The sequence below is a fragment of the Copidosoma floridanum genome, unplaced genomic scaffold (assembly GCF_036245765.1).
Source record: "Copidosoma floridanum isolate Cflo_tuat_1 unplaced genomic scaffold, Cflo_Japanese_pri ptg000016l, whole genome shotgun sequence".
In the NCBI taxonomy this organism is placed as follows: Eukaryota; Metazoa; Arthropoda; class Insecta; order Hymenoptera; family Encyrtidae; genus Copidosoma; species Copidosoma floridanum.
Genome location: NW_028321893.1, coordinates 5178881 through 5198158, shown reverse-complemented (window position 1 = coordinate 5198158; position 19278 = coordinate 5178881). Strand labels below are relative to the sequence as shown.

At 34.4% G+C, this 19278-nt stretch overlaps 1 protein-coding gene across 2 annotated transcripts in view; it reads right to left on the bottom strand.

Annotated features, from left to right (window-relative positions):
- Positions 1 to 19278, bottom strand: part of Rpn2 (Regulatory particle non-ATPase 2) — a 492767-nt gene that overhangs the window by 408994 nt on the left and 64495 nt on the right. For both annotated transcript variants that reach the window (XM_089592351.1, XM_089592352.1), the window contains exon 5: positions 8363 to 8815. In XM_089592351.1, the coding sequence (XP_089448477.1) occupies positions 8363 to 8815 (453 nt within the window). The remainder of the gene's footprint in view (positions 1 to 8362; positions 8816 to 19278) is intronic.

Below are 19278 nucleotides of genomic sequence, written 5' to 3'. Positions count from 1 at the left end.
TGATTACAAATATGATAATGTAATGCACTCGGTAATTTTAGAGCAAAACTGTTTTAATTGTTTCACAACCAATATGTTGCCATTATTATAACGACCTTTTTCGTGTAACATTTCGTATACTAGGGGGCTACGCCCCCTGCGCGTTTCACGCGCCAATCCCCAAAATTTAATCACACATTCATTTTCTACATACAAATGATTTTTCACTGATTTTTCAAAATCTTATTTTCAAATCTCCCTGCGCTTAATCAGTCTCAGCCAATCACACAACGAATAAACAGGCTTCATCACGTGACCCATTATTTTTTTTAAATAGGAACTGGTCTCCCCCCCATTAAGCCACCGCTGACCATCTGGCGCGCTGAGCTTTAGCATGATCAACTTTAACAACTGTTGTTTAATATTATTTCACGCAATATGTATACAGTATATTTTTTTAATAAAAATGTACTATTGACCTTTGACGCCTCTCGATTAAAGTGCTTTACAACGTATATTACGTCTGAACAATTTTTTTGAAAAAAAAAAAAAAAAAAAAGAATTATGTTGGCTCCTGTGCATACTAAGACAACTTTTTTTTTTTTTGTTAAAAATACCAGGTTTACAGCTGTGTTAACAATAATTATTACGATGGATTTTAAAGAGTTATATAATTTTATACGTTTAACTAAAACTAGCATTACTTAAACAACCATTATAAGATCTGTAAGAATTAATTTTTATGAAATATTTTAACGAGATACTGAAGGTGAATGATTTTGATTTTTCTGGCTTAGTCTGACCAGTGATATCCGTTGGTTAAAAAAATGGAGCAATTTGTTATCAAGGAAAAAAAAACGTTACCGTTAATAACTGAAAAAGTAATTGACCAATGACGCTATGATCATTTATAAATGTTTGGGTCAACATAATAATTTTTGAGAATTTTCAGCTATCCACATACTGTCATTTTTCAGTAAAAAAATCGTGAAAAAGAAGATTTTTTAACTTCTGAGGCTATTTGCAGGCTACCAATTGCAGTTAGCAGCCTTTATTTGTGCTTATTTCTAAGAGAATTTTATGAGGAACACATTTCTTCATGCATATGGTATAGTTAAAGATAAGAAGAACAGAGATATAAAAGATATGGAGAAAAAACACTTTTTTCGTCACTCATTGTAAATTATGAAATAAAGCACACCAACAATTCTGGCACAAACTTAGGGGGTTTGAACTACACCATAAATGAAGCGATTCTAATAATAAAATAACCTGTGACCGAAAAATACGCTCAAAACTCTCCACCGTATAGCTTATAGTTGAAAAGCTCTTTCCCAACGTCTTTTGGTATTACGCCGGAGACTTTGATGTCTTAAGCACCTTTTTTTTTTGTAAAGCTCAGTTACTTTGGTGATCTTAGGTGGGGAGATTGGTTCGTGATGCTTGCTTGTTAGAGATTGTCTCGTTTGCTCAAGTTTATTTTCCTTTATAGCTTCACACATAGGTTCAGCGCAGACCTCAAGGAGGAACGGTGATTCCTGGTTCAATGTTTAGAGGATGAATTGTTCCTGAAAATAGTTGTAAAAATGTGTTTGTTATCACAATAGTTTAACGTTGGATGGCCCTTAAAAAAACGATGAAATTGACGGTGAATTCGGGAATGTATATCCTTAACATGCCCCTGACAAGAGCCGGTGGTGATACTGCCAGTCTTTCCTTGTTTTTATTCTTGATAATGGAGGGCTAACTGCAAGATATATCTCGTCTTTAGGTCATTCCTCAGATAATGAACCATTCACTGTTGGTCAGGGAGGGGGCCTGGAGAATACCTTCTCTGTAGGAATGCTCTTGGGACGAACCACTAAGAGGGAGACTAATGAAATTTTGAGCTGATGTGAGTGCTCGATCTTCTCAGGGCTGTTTTCTTTGGGTTGGTGTTGTATCAAAATCTGCTCTGGTAGCATCAGGTTAGTTAGAAGAACAGCCAGGAAACCACAAATTGTTTAAGCAGATTGTACTATGGCTAGACATCTTCTCGTAATACGCCGGAAATGTTGGCGTTCAGAATACCTTTTATTTGTGGCACTCGTTAATCTTAGTGGTTTGGAATGAAATTTAACGTAAATTGCTTGTCCATTGGAGGAGAGTGTTATCAGTAGCCAAGACACTCAGCCGCAAAACTCATAACCGAATACTTAATGCACTGCCGGTGAACCATTATGATTTTCGGCAATTTGCTCGGGGATACTATGACTATTCTCGCTTACTTGTATGGCAGGTAGCTTCAATTTTACTTTTACGATCCTACTAAACTTAAGTGAAAAGCTAGCGTATTTTTGCAATACTTTAAGCCTACTCATTGTTATTATTATCAATTTTTCCGAGATAAAAAAACCATACAAAACCATTTAGAAAGTATCAGGAATCAGTATGCAAAGTTTCAGCAATATTGGTTAAGTAGATTTCGAGGTTAGTGATTACAAAGGTTTTTGAGACTTTACTTTATATTATAGTAAAATTAATTATTCTTAAAAGAAAAAAACAAGAAATTATTCATCGGATTAGTATTAGTACCATACAGTATTACATATAACTGTATTGAATACTTTAAAAAATATCAGCTACTACCTTAAAAGTAAGCTAGAACTATAATAGGTAGGTTGTAGAAAAACTACAAAAAAAAATTTTTTCACAAAAAAAAGTAATGAAAAAATAATTTTTGGAATGACTCTCTTAATTCTTATTCACTATATAATATGGGTGGATGTATAAACCTATAATTTCAGTTTTAAGAAATTGATTGTTTTAGTAAATTAAATGGCTTTTAAAATATTGCAGTTTTCAATGACCCAAAAATTTCATTTTTGAAAACAGTAGAGATAGATTAGGAAGACCCAAGCAGAAATTTATGGAGGCTACCTCCTTAGTTCGTAAGGACCTCCGTAGGTGGCTTACAAATGACCTACTGAGGCAACATGAAGGAACAAACGTTAGGCCCTATGTAGGCATCTTCTTTTAGGGTTGTTGGGTTATTAATTTATTTTTTTAATTAAAAAACATAGTTTACTAGCCAAGCAGATGAGGAAAAATAGAAAAAATACATAAATAAAAATAAATAACTTAATAACGACAAAATATTTTGAATTAAATGGTATAAAGTTTTGATTTCCCATTAATCAACTTTTTACTATTTTTATCGTATTCTGCGTCAAATTTTTTATTAAAAACGCTTTTAAAAACGATGGAGAAGTTAATTTTACTGTGAGAAAAAAATTTGTTAATTTAGCGCTGTACGTCACATCGACACGTGGGTCACGTTTTACGGCTCATATTCTTGTTTTACACCGTTTATCTCTTAAATACACAAAATTATTTCATTTTTTATATTCAAAAACATTAATATATTAGCCAAGAAGAAGGGAAAAAATAGAAATAATACATAAATAGAAATAAATAAATGAATAACGACGAAATATTTTGAATCAAATAGTATAAAATTTTAATGTTTAATATGCTTTCGAGCAATGAAAATATTATCTTATATTCCTCAAAGATTTTGAATTTCCCACGCGTTTGGTAAATACTGTTGGTAGCTTGGGCAGCACTGACAGGGATTCAACTTTAAGAAGTAGGAACGGTAGAAGGGAGAAGCAGTAGACTATCATTATGTGAATCAGCTGAGCAGTGACCGTTTGTCGCTTACGCATTCAGTGCTCCACGTGCTTCTTAATAGCTTCTTTGTAACATTTCAAATTTTACTGCTTTCAACAGTTTGCACCATCTTGTTATTTCTTCATTAGCGAAAGTGGCCTTTCGTTGATTGAGTGCAACAAGAAATTGAAGGCAAATTGTATATGAAAACATACAACATTGCCTAAAACAGTGTTAAAAAAATCATCATCTATGAAGGTTCATACTGATATATGTTTTAATCCATTTTAAAAAATTAGGCATCCCAAAAAAGTGTGTCAAATTTGTGAAAAGTAAACGAAAGCCAGCTTCGAACCTTAAATTTGTCAATTACTAATGAGACACTGCAACAACGAAGTTGCGATTCGTGTCGTCTGCGTATCCGAAGTATAAAAGAAGAAAAAAATGACATTATTGGAAATTATCAAGTAGAAATGGTATGTATCAGTGTATTAACGTTGAATGTAACTGCATCATAGTATTAAAAATTTTTACTGGAATCTAACTTTTACGTACAGCTTCAAACAGTGTAGTATGCCCTTAATTTTTTTAGGCCGTTCACCTCTTCAAGTCAATCAAATCAATTTCTTGGAAAATTATTATGTTTTAAATTAAATGTTAAAATTGAATTATTAAAATTAATTTTATTGGATTTTAATTCAATAGAAATTATTAGACTTTCACTATTTTAAATAATGTAAATAATAAATTTTAATATTATTTATAGCAGAAAAACAAAGAAGTATTAAGCAGTGAAGAATCTGACAATAAAAGTGAAAGTGGATCTACCTCCGGGGCGGCTGGAGAAAATACAGCGTTACTTAACGATCGTATTTAATACTTGAATAAAGGATTAACTGCCTTAGAATCCTCACCGATTAAAAAAAAAAAATGACCTAAAAAAGGTACTCCGAAGAAAAAATTAAAATAATTATAGAAGTAATAAAGAAAAAAGTGTTTAACGTGACAGACGATGGTCCAGATGATCTTGATGACGGGGATGATGACATTACAATTTTAAGAAGTCTACAAGAAAGTTTTAATACTTCGCAAGACCGAGTAAAAAAATAAAGATTTTAACAATTTTTAGACCTTGGTCTTACAACAAAATATTAATTAATTTTCCAACAGCAACTCGTCACATGATTTCTATTGCAAAAACAATTGCTAAAGAAAAAGGTATTTTAAATGATCCAAACCCTAAATATCATCTATCTTCAGAAGCAGATTTTGTTAGTACTATAGTCACGTTTTATCAGTCTGATGATTATACTCAACTGATGCCAGGCCAAAAAGATTACGTTGCTGTTGAAGTAGGTGAAACGCAAATTCATATGCAAAAAAGACGAATCTTAAATAACTTAAAAGAATTATATGATCATTTCAAAATTAAACATCCAACAACTAAATGTAGTTTTTCAAAGTTTGCTAGTTGGCGTCCCAAACATTGCGTGTTAGCTGGAGCTACTGGTACTTATTCTGTCTGTGTGTGTGCAATACATGAAAATGTTAAATTATTAATTGACGGAGCAAATTTAAAATCAATCACTGCTGATTCGCCGCAATCTATAAAAAATTGCCATGATTGTTTGGATCGCATGATTTGTCCTAGTAAATCTACTAATTGCTTTTTAGGAGAATGTGATAAATGTCCTGGCATAACTAATATTATTTATTAACTCGAACAAACTTTTCAATATAAAATAGTTAAAAATATTACATACAGACAGTGGATTACAACCGAAAGAACAGCTTTACAAAAACTAATATCATCTGTTGATGAATTTTTACAAAACTTAAGAAACGGTCTGTTCAAATTATTCACACATTCATTTTTAGTAAATAAAAAGAGATATTTCAAATGAAAAAAAATGAAAAATAAATTACTGAAAAATGGAATAACGATAAAGTGACGATACATCCATTTTCCATTTATAACAAAGATGATGAAAATGAATTGCAGCTAAAAAGTTTAGTAAGTACGTCTGACTGTTACGACATGACACAATTGCAGTCCATATTTAAAAAAATAGTAGTACAATTTATAAAATCAAATTTAAAGGGGATTAACAAAATAATACATTTTTCGGACGGTGCCAGTGGGCAATACAAAAATAAGAAAAATTTCATTAACCTTTTACACCACGAAAAAGATTTTAAATTACTAGCTGAGTGGCACTTTTTTCCGACTTCACATAGAAAAGGGCCATGTGATGGACTTGAGGGTACTTTAAAAAGAGTTGCAGCTAGAGCTAGCCTGCAAAGGGTTAATAACCCTGTCCGAACACCAAAAGAGTTATTCGACTGGGCAACAGAAGCATTGCCGAATATAACGTGCTGTTATTCGACAGTTGATAAATACAAATTGGAAGAAATTCAATTGTCCAAACGTTTCCAAAAAGCTTCAACAATAAAAGGAACTTTAAAATATGATTATATTAATCCAATTTCTTTACAGCAATTGGAAGCAAAACGGTTGTCATTATGTGAAAAAAAGGATATTCTAAAAATTTTCAAACAGAAAATGTAAATATTGTCTTACTTTCAAATATTGTACTTATTATTATATTTTAAACATTGTTCTTATCAACCAATGCGTTATCAAAATCTTAATTAAATCTTAATAAAAAATTTCATTTTCAACAATGTTTTTTATTTATTTTTATTTATGTATTTTTTTATTTTTTTCCCATCTTCTTGGCTAATAAAATATGTTTTTGAATTTAAAAAATGAAACAATTATTTGTATTAAAGAGATAAACAGTGTAAAACAAGAATATGAGCCGTAAAATGTGACCCACGTGTCGATGTGACGTACCACGCTAAATTAATTAATTTTTTTCTCACAGTGAAAATAACCGTTCTATTGTTCTCAACAGTGTGTTTGATAGAAAATTTGACGCAGAATACGATAAATATAGTAAAAAGTTGATTCATGGGTGGCGCCACTGTTAAAAACCGATTTAAACATTTAAATTGTTAATTACAATTTGAATTTCTTGACAATTCGTTTTATAAGTACTTGCTTTATAAAGCTTGTCTTTTTACCTCCAAAATAAAAAAAAAATAAATTTTTTAGCTTAAGTAGAACCGGAGTTACGAATTTTTGAAACATAGGCTATTATCGATAAATCATCAAATTCACAAATTTTCGATCTTGTTTATTGTTTAGAATATCAAATATAAAAAGAAATTCTTTTACACGTATCTCTTTTTTTTTATGTAAAATCTTAAATGTGTCGGTCAGAAAGGTGTTCGGTTTGTAAAAGAACGTCCCACATATAAATGTCATATTTGATTTGGTATATGTTCGGGTAGCAACGGAGAGCGTCGAAGTATAGTTAAAACAATATGAAATGCATACTGTGCAGAATGACAAAAGAAACTGAGTGTGAGCCTTTTGTGTAATTAAAAATTTTAGACATACCTATTTATGTTAGTAGACTTAAGATTGGAAGTCTTTTGAGATGTATGCAGTACGTATTACATACACTGCGTAAAAATAATAGTATCTACGAAAAATTTGAAGTTGTAATAAAAAAAAAGAATTGACTTTTAAGTAATGTATTGCAAATTCACAGAGATTTTTGTGTATTTACTGCGGGTCAGCTGCGATAGAAGCATCTCTTTTATAATATAATGATACAACATACAACTCAAGGTTCAATGAAAATATGATTTTGTCTCTTTCGCTTTATCACCATGACACGTCTTAACTTGGGTTAGGTCTTACTTATGGAGTCTACCTACAGAGGCTCTACCATGCGCCCCCTATACTATTTCTGCTCGAGAAGATTACTTAAATGAGGACAAGCTGAGGAAGAGCGAAAAAAGCATGCTTCTGAATTATTGGTTGAAAAATCATGTGAAAATAACGAATAATTATGCAAATTGAGAGGAAGCGGGGGAACTGAGACTTACTTTTGTCTATACAACTGTATTGACTATTTATCATATTAACCATTTATTGAAGCCATGCTGAGATAACATTTTCCGTACTTAACGTATTTGAGTAAGAACTTTAGTTTAACGGGAATTAAAAACTAATTTTTGGAGTTAAACATAAGTAACTAATTGAATTAAATTTAACTTCGACTTTGTGTTTTGGAACTTTCATGGTGCTTATGTTTTCCGTATGCTGAAAGAACAAAGTATCCTTTACACAACATCAAATTAAGATATTTAGTAATTTTAACTTGCTTCTTGCAATTCTTGGTAAGCAAACAAATTATTCTGTCGACAAACTTTTGTCTTTAACATCTAACATAAAAAGTAATTTTTTTTTTTTTTTTTACTTGAAATATGTTTTTTTGTAATTTTATCATATAATTTTTTCATTGTTTTCAAGATTATGAGATTTTTTGTCAAAATACGAGTGATTTTTAATCTTTCTTGTTTTGAAGTTAAGGTTTGTGACTTTTTTCACAATATTTATTTTGTTACTATAGATTACCTATGTTTCTTAACGATAGATGGACAAGTGGTCTGAGCATAATATTGAACTGAAAGCCTACACGAAAGACCAGAACCCTTTGGGAAAGATGGAAATTAGGAGAAAAGGGACAAAATGGTAGAATAAGAGAAATGGAATCGGTAGAAAACTTCATCAGTATCAAATCCAATACAACACAATGCTATTGGTAATGGTAATGTTGTGTTATTATTTATTTTTAGAACCATTTTTGAAACTTACCAAATTTTCAACACTTCTCTGCATTTTATCGTCTATACCATTTGTTGAGTTGTCATCCTTCATAATAAGTGTTGCCCTCTCTTCTTCGTGAACAGGAATGTGCTTCGTAATAGCTTTTACAAGTAATGCTCCTGGTATAGGAGCTGTTGCCCGCAATGCTTGTAAAACGCGGCCTAAAAATTGCTGTGTAGCAGATTCGTAGAGATCAAAAGCTATTTGGTACGCCATCAAAACGCAATCTTCAGAACCTTTACTGAGCTTATCTAAAAGCTCTGAAACAGCTAAAGCGTCATCTAAAAATATTAGGCATTGGCACATGCTCACATAATCTGGGGTATTCAGATTTTTATATAGGCGAACTAAACATCGTAGTACTGTATTTCGAAAACCACGATTTTGAATCAGACTCATAGCAACTTGAAAAGCGTAAGACAGCATCCCACTTACATCATCCTGCAAAAAAAAATTTTATTCAATACCTAAGCATATTTTAGATTTTATCGCAATTAAAAACACATAAACATAATAAATATCAAAAAAACATCTAATAAAATTCATACAAATACGAAATGTTCAAGCCTTCAGTGAAAATTCTTAAGACAAACAATCATTCATTTTATTATTTATTACATAATGGGAATTCCTTATAAATACATTTAAAGTCTAGATATCAGCAGAAAATTACGATAAATGAAAAAAGTTTTAGCCAGCGAATGCGGTTAAGTAGAGACTTTTACGTAATTTTTTCAGTATTTAAATTCGTGGTTTGGTATGTTAGTAATTATAAAAAATGGGTAATAGAATTAAACATTTAAGTAGAGATAGCCAGACATCATTTCACAAGAATCAGGTAAGTAGTAGGCACCTAATAAAGTAGAAAAAGGTTATCAGATTAAAGGAGATTTAAACAAATTTGGATAAAGTAGTGCTGCTCTACTGTCATGTTTTTTTTTTCGTATGCGCTTGTGTACTGATTATATGTGCTATTAAAAAAGCACAATTATAAAAAGAAACTAAGATTAAATAAACTACTGCAAAAACTTTTATACGTGGAAATTTAAAGTGCGTAAACAATTCATAATATGGTTGAAGGTAGGAACATCACTATATCCAGGAAGCTACTGACAAAAAAAGGCTTAAGTGAACCCACACGATTTAATGTATATATATATATATATATATATATATATATATATATATATATATATATATATATATATACACGTCTACATCATAAGACTAATTAAGCGGAATTCAAATTTCATGAAAAAAAACTAGAGCAAAAAAGACTTGGTTATTGCGCATAAGATTACAAAAAAAATTTTAATAGAGATAGCAGAGAAAACAAGTCAGTTTGGAAATTAAGGTTTTAAGCAGGTTTGGGAGTTTCATTCTGAGAGGCGAGGAACAAGGAGTCCTCCTTGCTAACGCAGCTAGGCCCCCTTTTCCACGCACCTTCTCTGACACTCTACAAACTTGAAACTGTACGACTGTAACTGCATATATTTTTGAAAAATGCCTAGCAAGGCTTGATTTTTTTTTCGGGCATCTTCCTTGAGTACCAAGGTATCTATGAAAACGTTTTTTTTTCATTCCAACACATTCAAAATGTACCTTAATTTCAATTAAAAGATAAACCCAACCTAGTTCTTTCATAAGAGACTATGTTAAACTGTCAATTTTTCATGATTTTTTTTTCGAAAATTTCCCCTGGTAAAAATCTGAAAAAATTCTGCGTACTCCTAATAAGCTCAAATACACGGTACATTTTTTTGGCACGTCTCTCCATTTTAAACTTTTCTCTTAATCCTTCTTAATTATCTATGATTAAAAAAGAGTTACTAGTAAAAACAGGACTACAGCTTTTACTGGTGTTAGCTGTCTAGGAATTCAAGCAAAATAATTTTTTTGGGGCAAAAAAAGGTTTACGTAATAAGGTAACATGGCATCACAGTTTAAGGTTTAAATGAGGCAATTGACTGAATACAAGAAACGTTTTGCGAAAAATAAGTAAGTTTGTAGAAGACGAACATATAAATATTCAATGTATTTGGGGTTAGAAGAGTATTAAAAATTACTACAAGGCAGTCGAATAGTATTGAAAGAGGGATATAATGAAAACATGATACAAACATTAACATACTCATCAAAAATGAGTTGCACTATAAGCATGGAAAAATACAAGGGCTAATGTAAAGGAAAAAAAAAAACGTAAAACCAACAGTTATTAGAATGCATGAGAAAGAAAAAATAACAAAGAAAATCGAAATGTGAGAAGCAAAAAGGATTTTTTGTTGAAATAAAAAAGTAGTGGCTTAAGAACTAGTTGAGTGTAATTATAGCTGTAAAAAATTAGTTGTTTACGTTTGAATACATTTAAATAGAAATTACTGTAGAAAACTTTTAAGGGTAGTGAATCACATTATACTGTCAGATTCACAATATTTAAAAAGGCAGGAACAAAATGGCAAGCTCTATATAGGAAAAATTTATCTATTTAGACGGAAATCAGAAAAGTACGATTTTAAACAATATTCAGAACGATTTTTTTGTCAGATTTTCTCCGTAGGTATAGTCAAAATGGTTATGGTGGGCAGAAATGGTCAAAAGTTATTCGACTTGTATTAAAATCAATAACGGACTTATTTTAAGGATACTGACTGCAATTTTATTAATATTACTAAGCAGTTAGCGTAAGAATTGAAGTACAGTTTATAGACATACATGTGTAAAAATGTTTATTGCCATTTATTATGAATGACTTTTTTCCTTTACAATTTTTTAAAGAAAAGTACAAAAATCAGCATAAAAAACTACACATCTAGGTAGATGTACAAAATGGATTGTATTATTGAGTTAGGTCCCATGCAGATTCTGAGATTTTTATGGATTTTAAGCTGTAGATCTAGTTAATTTTTACCGATTTAATGTATATTTTTTTTGTTCGTAATTTATATATGTGTGTGTGTGTGTGTGTGTGTGCACGAGTGTATGTGTATACTATTGGGGCTTCACCTTTCTGCATGTTCCACGCGCCAATGTCTAAACATGTGAATCAGCTTAATACTCTTTTTTTTTAATTTGCTTTCTAAAGACAAAAAACAAGAAAATCTTTGTAAACTAGTGAAAGAGTCAAAACAGAAATAGTGTAAATTTATTAAATACCTCTTATTAAATTTTTAGGACAATTATTTGCTTCGTTTCTAATCGCAGAAAATATCGAAGGAGATAAAATTTAAAAAACATTTTTAATTACATTGTGACGTACAGTATCTAGAACCTTTGTAAGTTCGCGCCCAAGACTTACCTCTCACGGCGCATGAGCAGCGGATACAGAGTATGATGATCACCTTTCGGCGGCGGGCCAGAGCGTTATCAGCTCTCCCGCTCTCTCTCTCTCCGATCAGCCTCCGAACCTAACGCCACGCACGCGACTGCTTTCGCTTTGAGACTCTAATAAACGAACATATACTTTCTTCTACGTGTATTCAATCCCCTTACACCCCGAAACTCCACAATTCCCACGTAACAGGAGGTTGTAGATAACCCGACCCACAATTTTCGGCGCTCGACGTGTGGCGAGTTGTGTACGACAAAGTGATAGAAAATTTTTTTTTGGTTTTCTTTCGTCAACGGGAAGCACCCACAGTGCAGTGTAAGTGGAAATAAAAAGAATTATCGTAAAAAGAAAAGTGAAATAAAAAAAAAAAAAAAAAAAAGAATTTAAAGAAAAAACAGTGAATAATAACAAGAAAATAAAAAAAATACAGTGTTAAGAAGACACACGCGGCGAGACACGTGAGAAACGAGCAGGTGTCAAGTACCAGCGTGGGCGCTCAGCAGCCATCCAGGAGGCCGGCACCGTCAGGAAATTAAACAAGGGAGAGCCAAAACACGAAACTACATCACACCACGCACCCTCTGGTAGCAATATTTTTCTTAGGACACTTTGTTTACGGACACGGAAATGCTTTGGATCATACTGCATACAATACTGTCCAGGTGGATAAAATTTATATAAACGGTAAATAATATTACTGCTGGGCGATAAGTTTTATCAAATTGGCCCATAACAAACAAATACAACCAAACAAACAAAAAAAAAACACAAAAAAAATAACCAAGCGAATAAAACAAAATGCAGTCGGGAAAAATTGATAACGTTGTAGGTGGGGCGGTGGACCGCTTAGCAGACGCGGAGGTCGTAACAGACGACAGTTTATGGTTACAATTTTGCCACGATCCCAAGGCGGTCAAAGAGTTATAAAAGTCGAACAAAAAAACAAAAGACTTAATTGGAAAAATTTTCAAGGGCATGAAGACGGTCGTACTAAGAGATAAGAAAAAAGAGGGCCCTAAGCAAATAATTGGAGGAAACGAAGCCTCAGAATCATATATAGAGCCCCTGCGTAGTGATGATAGTGGAGAGGAAGGGGATGAGTCAGATAGGGGGCCCGCTAGGAATTAGCTTGGCAATTGGAGAAGGGAGACAGAGTTGCTCTAGAGATGGCCAAAAAGGGAGGGGGGAGAAAATGAAAGAGAATTCCACAACAGAGATAGAAGGAAAGCTAGACCGATGCGGGAGTTCAAAAATTTTTTAAATAACCAGGAGAGGTGGGAGCAAACAACAGGTGGATCCACACACAGATCGCCGCATCACCGGGAGTATGAGAGGAATATAAATTACTCAATTAAAGAATTTAGCACAATAATCCCAACAATACCAATATTTACAGGGGACCCAATAAATTTGTCGGCGTTCACAAGGGAAGTAAGGGCAATAGGCCGACAGGTGGACGACAGAGACGTCCTATATTTTTGGCAACGCTATCCAGCAGGCTAAAAGGTCGAGCGGCAGCACATTTAAATGATAGAATCACACAATTTGAGTCTATTGAAGAATTTCTCGAGGAGGTTACGAAAAGATACGGGGCCATCAGTAGCACAGAGACAGTTATGGCAAAAATTAGGTCGGAACGACAAAGGGATAGGGAATCTGTAGAAGAATACTCAGATCGCATGCAAAAGTTGTTTAACAGGGCCATGGGGCTTTAAGAAGCAAACCTTGAAGTTTCTGAAATGTTAAGGCAGGAATTTAAGAAAAATATTAAAAAAGAAGTAGTGACCCAATATATATTAGGCCTTAATCCCCCCTACAACCACAAAGTTTCAATGCATAGGCCCATAACGCTAACAAAGGCCATTACATTGGCATTGAAAGTCGAGGATATGATGGCTATGAAATCACCTCGGGTAGACAGCAATAAATATGAGAGATGGAAAAAGGAATTAATCAAAAAGGAAGATGAGGTTAACAAGTGTAACTATTGTGGCCGAATTGGGCACAAAGCGAAGAGTGTCGTTCATTGTGGCATGACATAGAAAAGGGGCTGCTAGTGAAGAAAGGTCGCGGTGAGGAGACCAGAACACCGTACTATACAAGGTACCAGGATAGGGGTGAAGAAAGAAGAGGTGGAAGATCATATAATGATAGTGGAAGAAGACCCGGAGACTACAGACATAATAATATGGCTCAGGCAGAGAACAAATACAACTACGGCAGATATGGGAGAGATTTTGAAAGAGGGTATGCTTATCGTGAAAACAATAACAACAATAATAATAGTAATAATAGATATTATGAGCCGAATGGCAGAAATTACGGCCAAAGAGAGTGGTAGGGATGATAGCCGAAATAATTATGATTGGAAAAGTAACGAGCGTTATGAGCCTAGACACACAAACGGGACACAAGACGCAAGGGAGGCTGAACCTAGACGGAATGATATCTCTAGTAAACAGAAGCCGAATTTTTAGAACGATGCTCGAAGTACTCCCCCAACATCGAGCATCGGGAAAAAGTGGCTACGTATTTTAAAGGACCAAAAGTCAACGATGTAAAAATTGGAGAGAAAAAAGAAAAACCCATACAGTTGGAGGTGTGAAGAAAGAAGGTAAACGAAAACAAAATTAATACTCTTTAACAAATCGAATCAAATTTTAAAAAAAATCTAAAAGATAAAAATATATCGATGGAAAAAGAGGACAAGAAAGAAGTCACGACGGTACTAATTAACTATGCAGCAGTAGGACGCAGACCGCCAACAGTAACGCTGGAGAGTGAAGATTTCCGAGATAAAAGATCAGATTTCTATGCTGACACGGGTGCTAAGATCTCGATACTAAAAGAAGATTATATAAAAGAAAATTCGCCATTGGATGAGAATGTAAAAGTAAAAATAATTGGAGTAACTCATGGAGAACGTGAAACAAAGGGCACGGTGGACACAATGATCCATGGTATGAAGTGCACTTTCCATGTAGTCCCGCAGGATTTTTTCAAAATCCAAAATACGGATCGACGGTAAGTTAAAGAAGGTAGTAGTGGAATCAGACTCAGATTCATCACATAAAAAATCCAGGAAGAAAAAGACTGAAGTGGAATTGTGTTCGGAAGAAGAAGTTGAGGAAAAACAACAAACTGAAGAGAAAATCTTATCGCAGGGGCCACTAAAGAATAAATTAGAGCACATGAAGAAAGAGAAGGGCTGGATAAAAGGGGTACAAAAAACAAGCACACCTTATGTCGTCATAGACCACCAAACAAGGCAAAAGCAAAGGAAGAAAAGACAAAGGCAGCTCGACACTCTAAACAGAATTAGACAGAATTTTTCTGTCACTCCTGTTAAAAACACACAGACTGAAGAAAATATAATAGTGAATTAGGAAAAAAGACCAGAAATTAAACACAATAATTTGGAGGTAGCACTTCGGAGGATCGAACGTCCGGGGAAGAAAAAAAATCAGAAAATCCACGACGAGAAAGGCAAAAAGAGTCTAACTATTTTGCAAAAAAGGATCCGAAAAAAATTAACGACCTTACCAGCATGTTACAAGAAAAGACAGATAGACTCAAAAAAAAAGTTTTTGTCGACATCAGAGAAAGAGAGGTATCGAGAAAACTAGGAGTCAGAATAGATGTATGGGAGGTAGAAGATAGCAGCAGGGATTGAAGTTAAAAAGGTGATCGAAACAAAGAAAAAGAGGGAACGTAAGTACGGAAGATAAAAGTGAGGAAGAGAAAAGTGAAGGCAAGACCAGCAGCGAAGGAGCAAATCTTTCGTGGGATAATCAGGGAGAAAGGCTATCCCTAAATCATGGTGAGACGTCTGGGGCGTTCGATAACTTGAATGATGAAGAATCAAGCAAAAACAACCAATTGATTACAAACGATGCACTTCATAAGCAAAAACGTGGATCAGACGGAAATTGAGCAGAGCCATGGAAAGAGTGGAATTTATTAGATCTAAAGGGCGATGGTAATTGCTTGTTTTATAGTCTTACTGTACTAATCGATCTAGACTTAACAGCAAAGCAGCTAAGAAAAATCTTACTGCATTCTGAACAAATTAAAAACTGCGTCGACCCGGAAAACACTAAGAGAATTTTGAGGAAGGAATACGAGTTTGGGAATGGAGAGTGCATTTTTGTCCTTTCTCAGGAGTTCAAAAAGAACATATGTGTGCACTACGTAAATGGAGATGGACCTCCAATGTGTCATCACTACACAGGAATAAAAGGAGATGAATATGAGCACATGCGGTATGAGCCGGAGCACTATCAGGCGCTCTGCGAAAAAGGACAAAAACGCTATAAATCAATCGATGAATTATACAAAAATTCAAGTGATGAAGACAGTAAGATAGTACGAGGGGCGAGACGAGCAACATTGAGGAAAAGGAATGAAAACAAGTTCCCATATACAAGACAGAAAATCAAGGGTAGAGTTAATAAGTAAACAAAGGAAGACAACAAAACAGATCACGAGACGAGTGATGAGTCAGATTCTGGATCAAAAGAAAAAAGAATACCAAAGAAGCGCGATCCGCCACCACCTCCACCGGAACCACCGGATGAGCCTAGCCCAATAGCGGAACCAGAAACACCAAAAATATCAAATGACGACGTAAACAATGAAAGTCACGAAAAAGAAGTTAGCGATAATGAAAATGGAAAGGAGTTACTTAATGCGAACATGGTGGCAGGTGATAATGCCGAAAGCACAGATGATGGCGAAATCAATATAAGTATACCAGGTTTGGATAGGTACAGAGCTTGCCGGACACGACTACCAGTACAAAAACCACCCTGGAAGCCAGAGGAAGATAAGGATATACCACCATTCCAAAGGCTTAAAAAAATAAATGAACACCCATTTAGATACATTGACAACTTAGCCTTCTGTACAATAACAGACAATATACCTGACACAGAAGCCATGGACGCGCTTCACGAGAGAGGTTATATAAATCCAACAGCCATGAATAAAGAAAATAGGAGGGTTGGAGAGGTCTTCCTACCTAAAGCAAGAAAAGTATCAGTGATGCAGTTATACGTGAAAGAGCACTTTAACAGTGCGGGATTAAAATCAGATATTAAGAAATGCATATCGTCTTTGAAACAGCTCATGTTGTTTAACAAGTTGACGTCAGTAGGTATTATACGAGATCTAGCAATACTAAGCGTATCACAGTGGGACTATTTCGCAGAGCAATTTGAAAACATCTTCGAAAACACAAAAATATCGGCAGTGTTGTACTTGAATAATTTAGTAGTACCACCAGTAGAGCAACGATTTGATGTACTCAAAGAATACCACGAGTCATCGGTAGGAGGCCACAGAGGTATGAACCAGACTTACAACAAAATTGCGAAAGACTTTTACTGGCAAAATATGCGACCGGACGTACGTCAGTTAGTGTTAGGTTGTGAATCATGCCAATCTAAGAAACTTGTTAGAGTAAGAACAAAACAGGCTCTAGTCGTAACAGATACACCAGCTAGGCCATTTGAAAAAATATCAATTGATTTTTATGGCCCGATAAACAAACCATCGGCTCATGGCAATAGTCATATATTATCAATTCAGGACTGGCTCACGAAATATATAATTCTTGTACCAGTAAAGAGAGCGACGGCGTTAAAAACAGCAAAATCACTTTCAAACAGAGTAATTGCATACTTTGGCGCCCCAGAGAAAATGCTGTCAGACAGAGGGGCACATTTCCAAAACAAACTGTTGGAAGAGTTCGCAAGGGTATTTAAAATAGACAAAATGGGAACAACAGCCTTTCATCCACAGAGTAACGGCGCAATAGAACGAATGCATCATACATTAACGGAATATTTTAAGGCGTACGTAAATGAAGATGACTTTTGGGACGATCGTTTGGGCATGTGCATGTGCGCTTACAATTCAACAAAACACTCAGCAACGGGGATAGCGCCTCAAGAAGTATTGCTGGGCTACCTAGCCAGAATTCCATCTAGCTTCAAGCAAACAATGGATGTACGAGCGTATGATCAATATGTAGAAGACGTAATAAAAACAATGACGCGGCTAAGGACAATAGCAGCCATGAATCAAGTTCAGGCGAAGTACAGGTCCAAATATTATCACGACAAAAAATTCAACACAAGACTTTTTATGAAAGGGGAAATGGTCTATATTCTTAAGGAGCCGAGAAAGAAATATGAGGATCACTACGAAGGACCATACGAAATCGTAGGAATAAATTACAAAAACCACAATATAAAACTGAAACGTGGCAATGAAACAAGAATTACACACGTGGACAAAATCAAGAAAGCGTGCGTTATAAAAACCCAATTGTAAGATAATAGGGAACTCGGGGAATAAAGCAGGATAACAAAAACAAATTGCATAAGAGAAAGAAGCAAAAAAAAAAAAAAAAAAAAAAAAAAAAAAAAAAAAAAAATGAGATATCAGAAACAACAAGACCAACATAGTATACTTCTCTCGTGGCCTTCGGACGACTTACGAGATCAGCAATCAAAACAGTATGGACAAAAAAAAAACAAATCTTATGTTTCAGGGCTTGAACCATGCTGGTGACACAGCAACCTGAAGAGATTTAGGAAATTAAAAGAAACTCTAGAATATTGGTGGAGAGCTTGGGCCCAGTTCAAGCAGTCACATCAACTTGGAAAATAATATGGTATGTAGATTGGAATGACGTTGTCGAGGAGGTATTGGATAGGGTAAAAGAAGCACATAGAACAGTAGTAGGCCAAAAGGTCGATGATTAAAGCAAGACGGTGCAGGCGCTGCAGGGGGGTGTGACTGACGCGGAAAAGGAGAAAATACAAAAGCTAGTAGAGGCGATCTTGAATAACACAATGGAAACAACTAAGTACTTAACGGAACAAATAAGAGTCATAACATATGGAAACCATGAAAGATACCTTTAAGATATAAAAACGTTTAAAGATAAAGCTGGAAGAATAACGGAGGAAGGTTTAAAAATTTTTTCAGAGTACTTCGGCAATTATGACAGAGTTACAGAAATGGTGGGCGAATTTGAACACTTAGCCAAGAAACTCTTAACAAAATTTGGAACAACGGTGGACATAATATCCTTGGCGAGTCGGGGAACGACACATATATCAGATGCGGCATTGAGAGCGATTTTGAAAGCAAAAATTTTGGCGGAGCAGCTGAGACCAGATCTACAGTTACCAGTAAGCGAAAATATAACTACAGAAGAAGAAATTGGAGAAATCTCACAAATAACGACCATGGCATTTAACGGCAGAATAATATATTACATACGGATACCACTGGTTACGAAAGAAAAATTGGACCTTCTTAGGATATCATCATTGCCAGTGGAACAAAAAGGCTTAAATACTACGGATTTAGTGGCATATTTGCAGCCAACATACGAATACATAGCGAGCAGTGTTAGTGAGAAAAGATTTACGCTAATTTCGCAAGAGGTGATGAGACTATGTAAAAGACTAGAAAAAACACGAATATGCACACAAATGGAGCCAACACAGGAAGTCGAAGAGGACCACCCCTGTTAGATACGTATCATATTGGGGATTTCAGT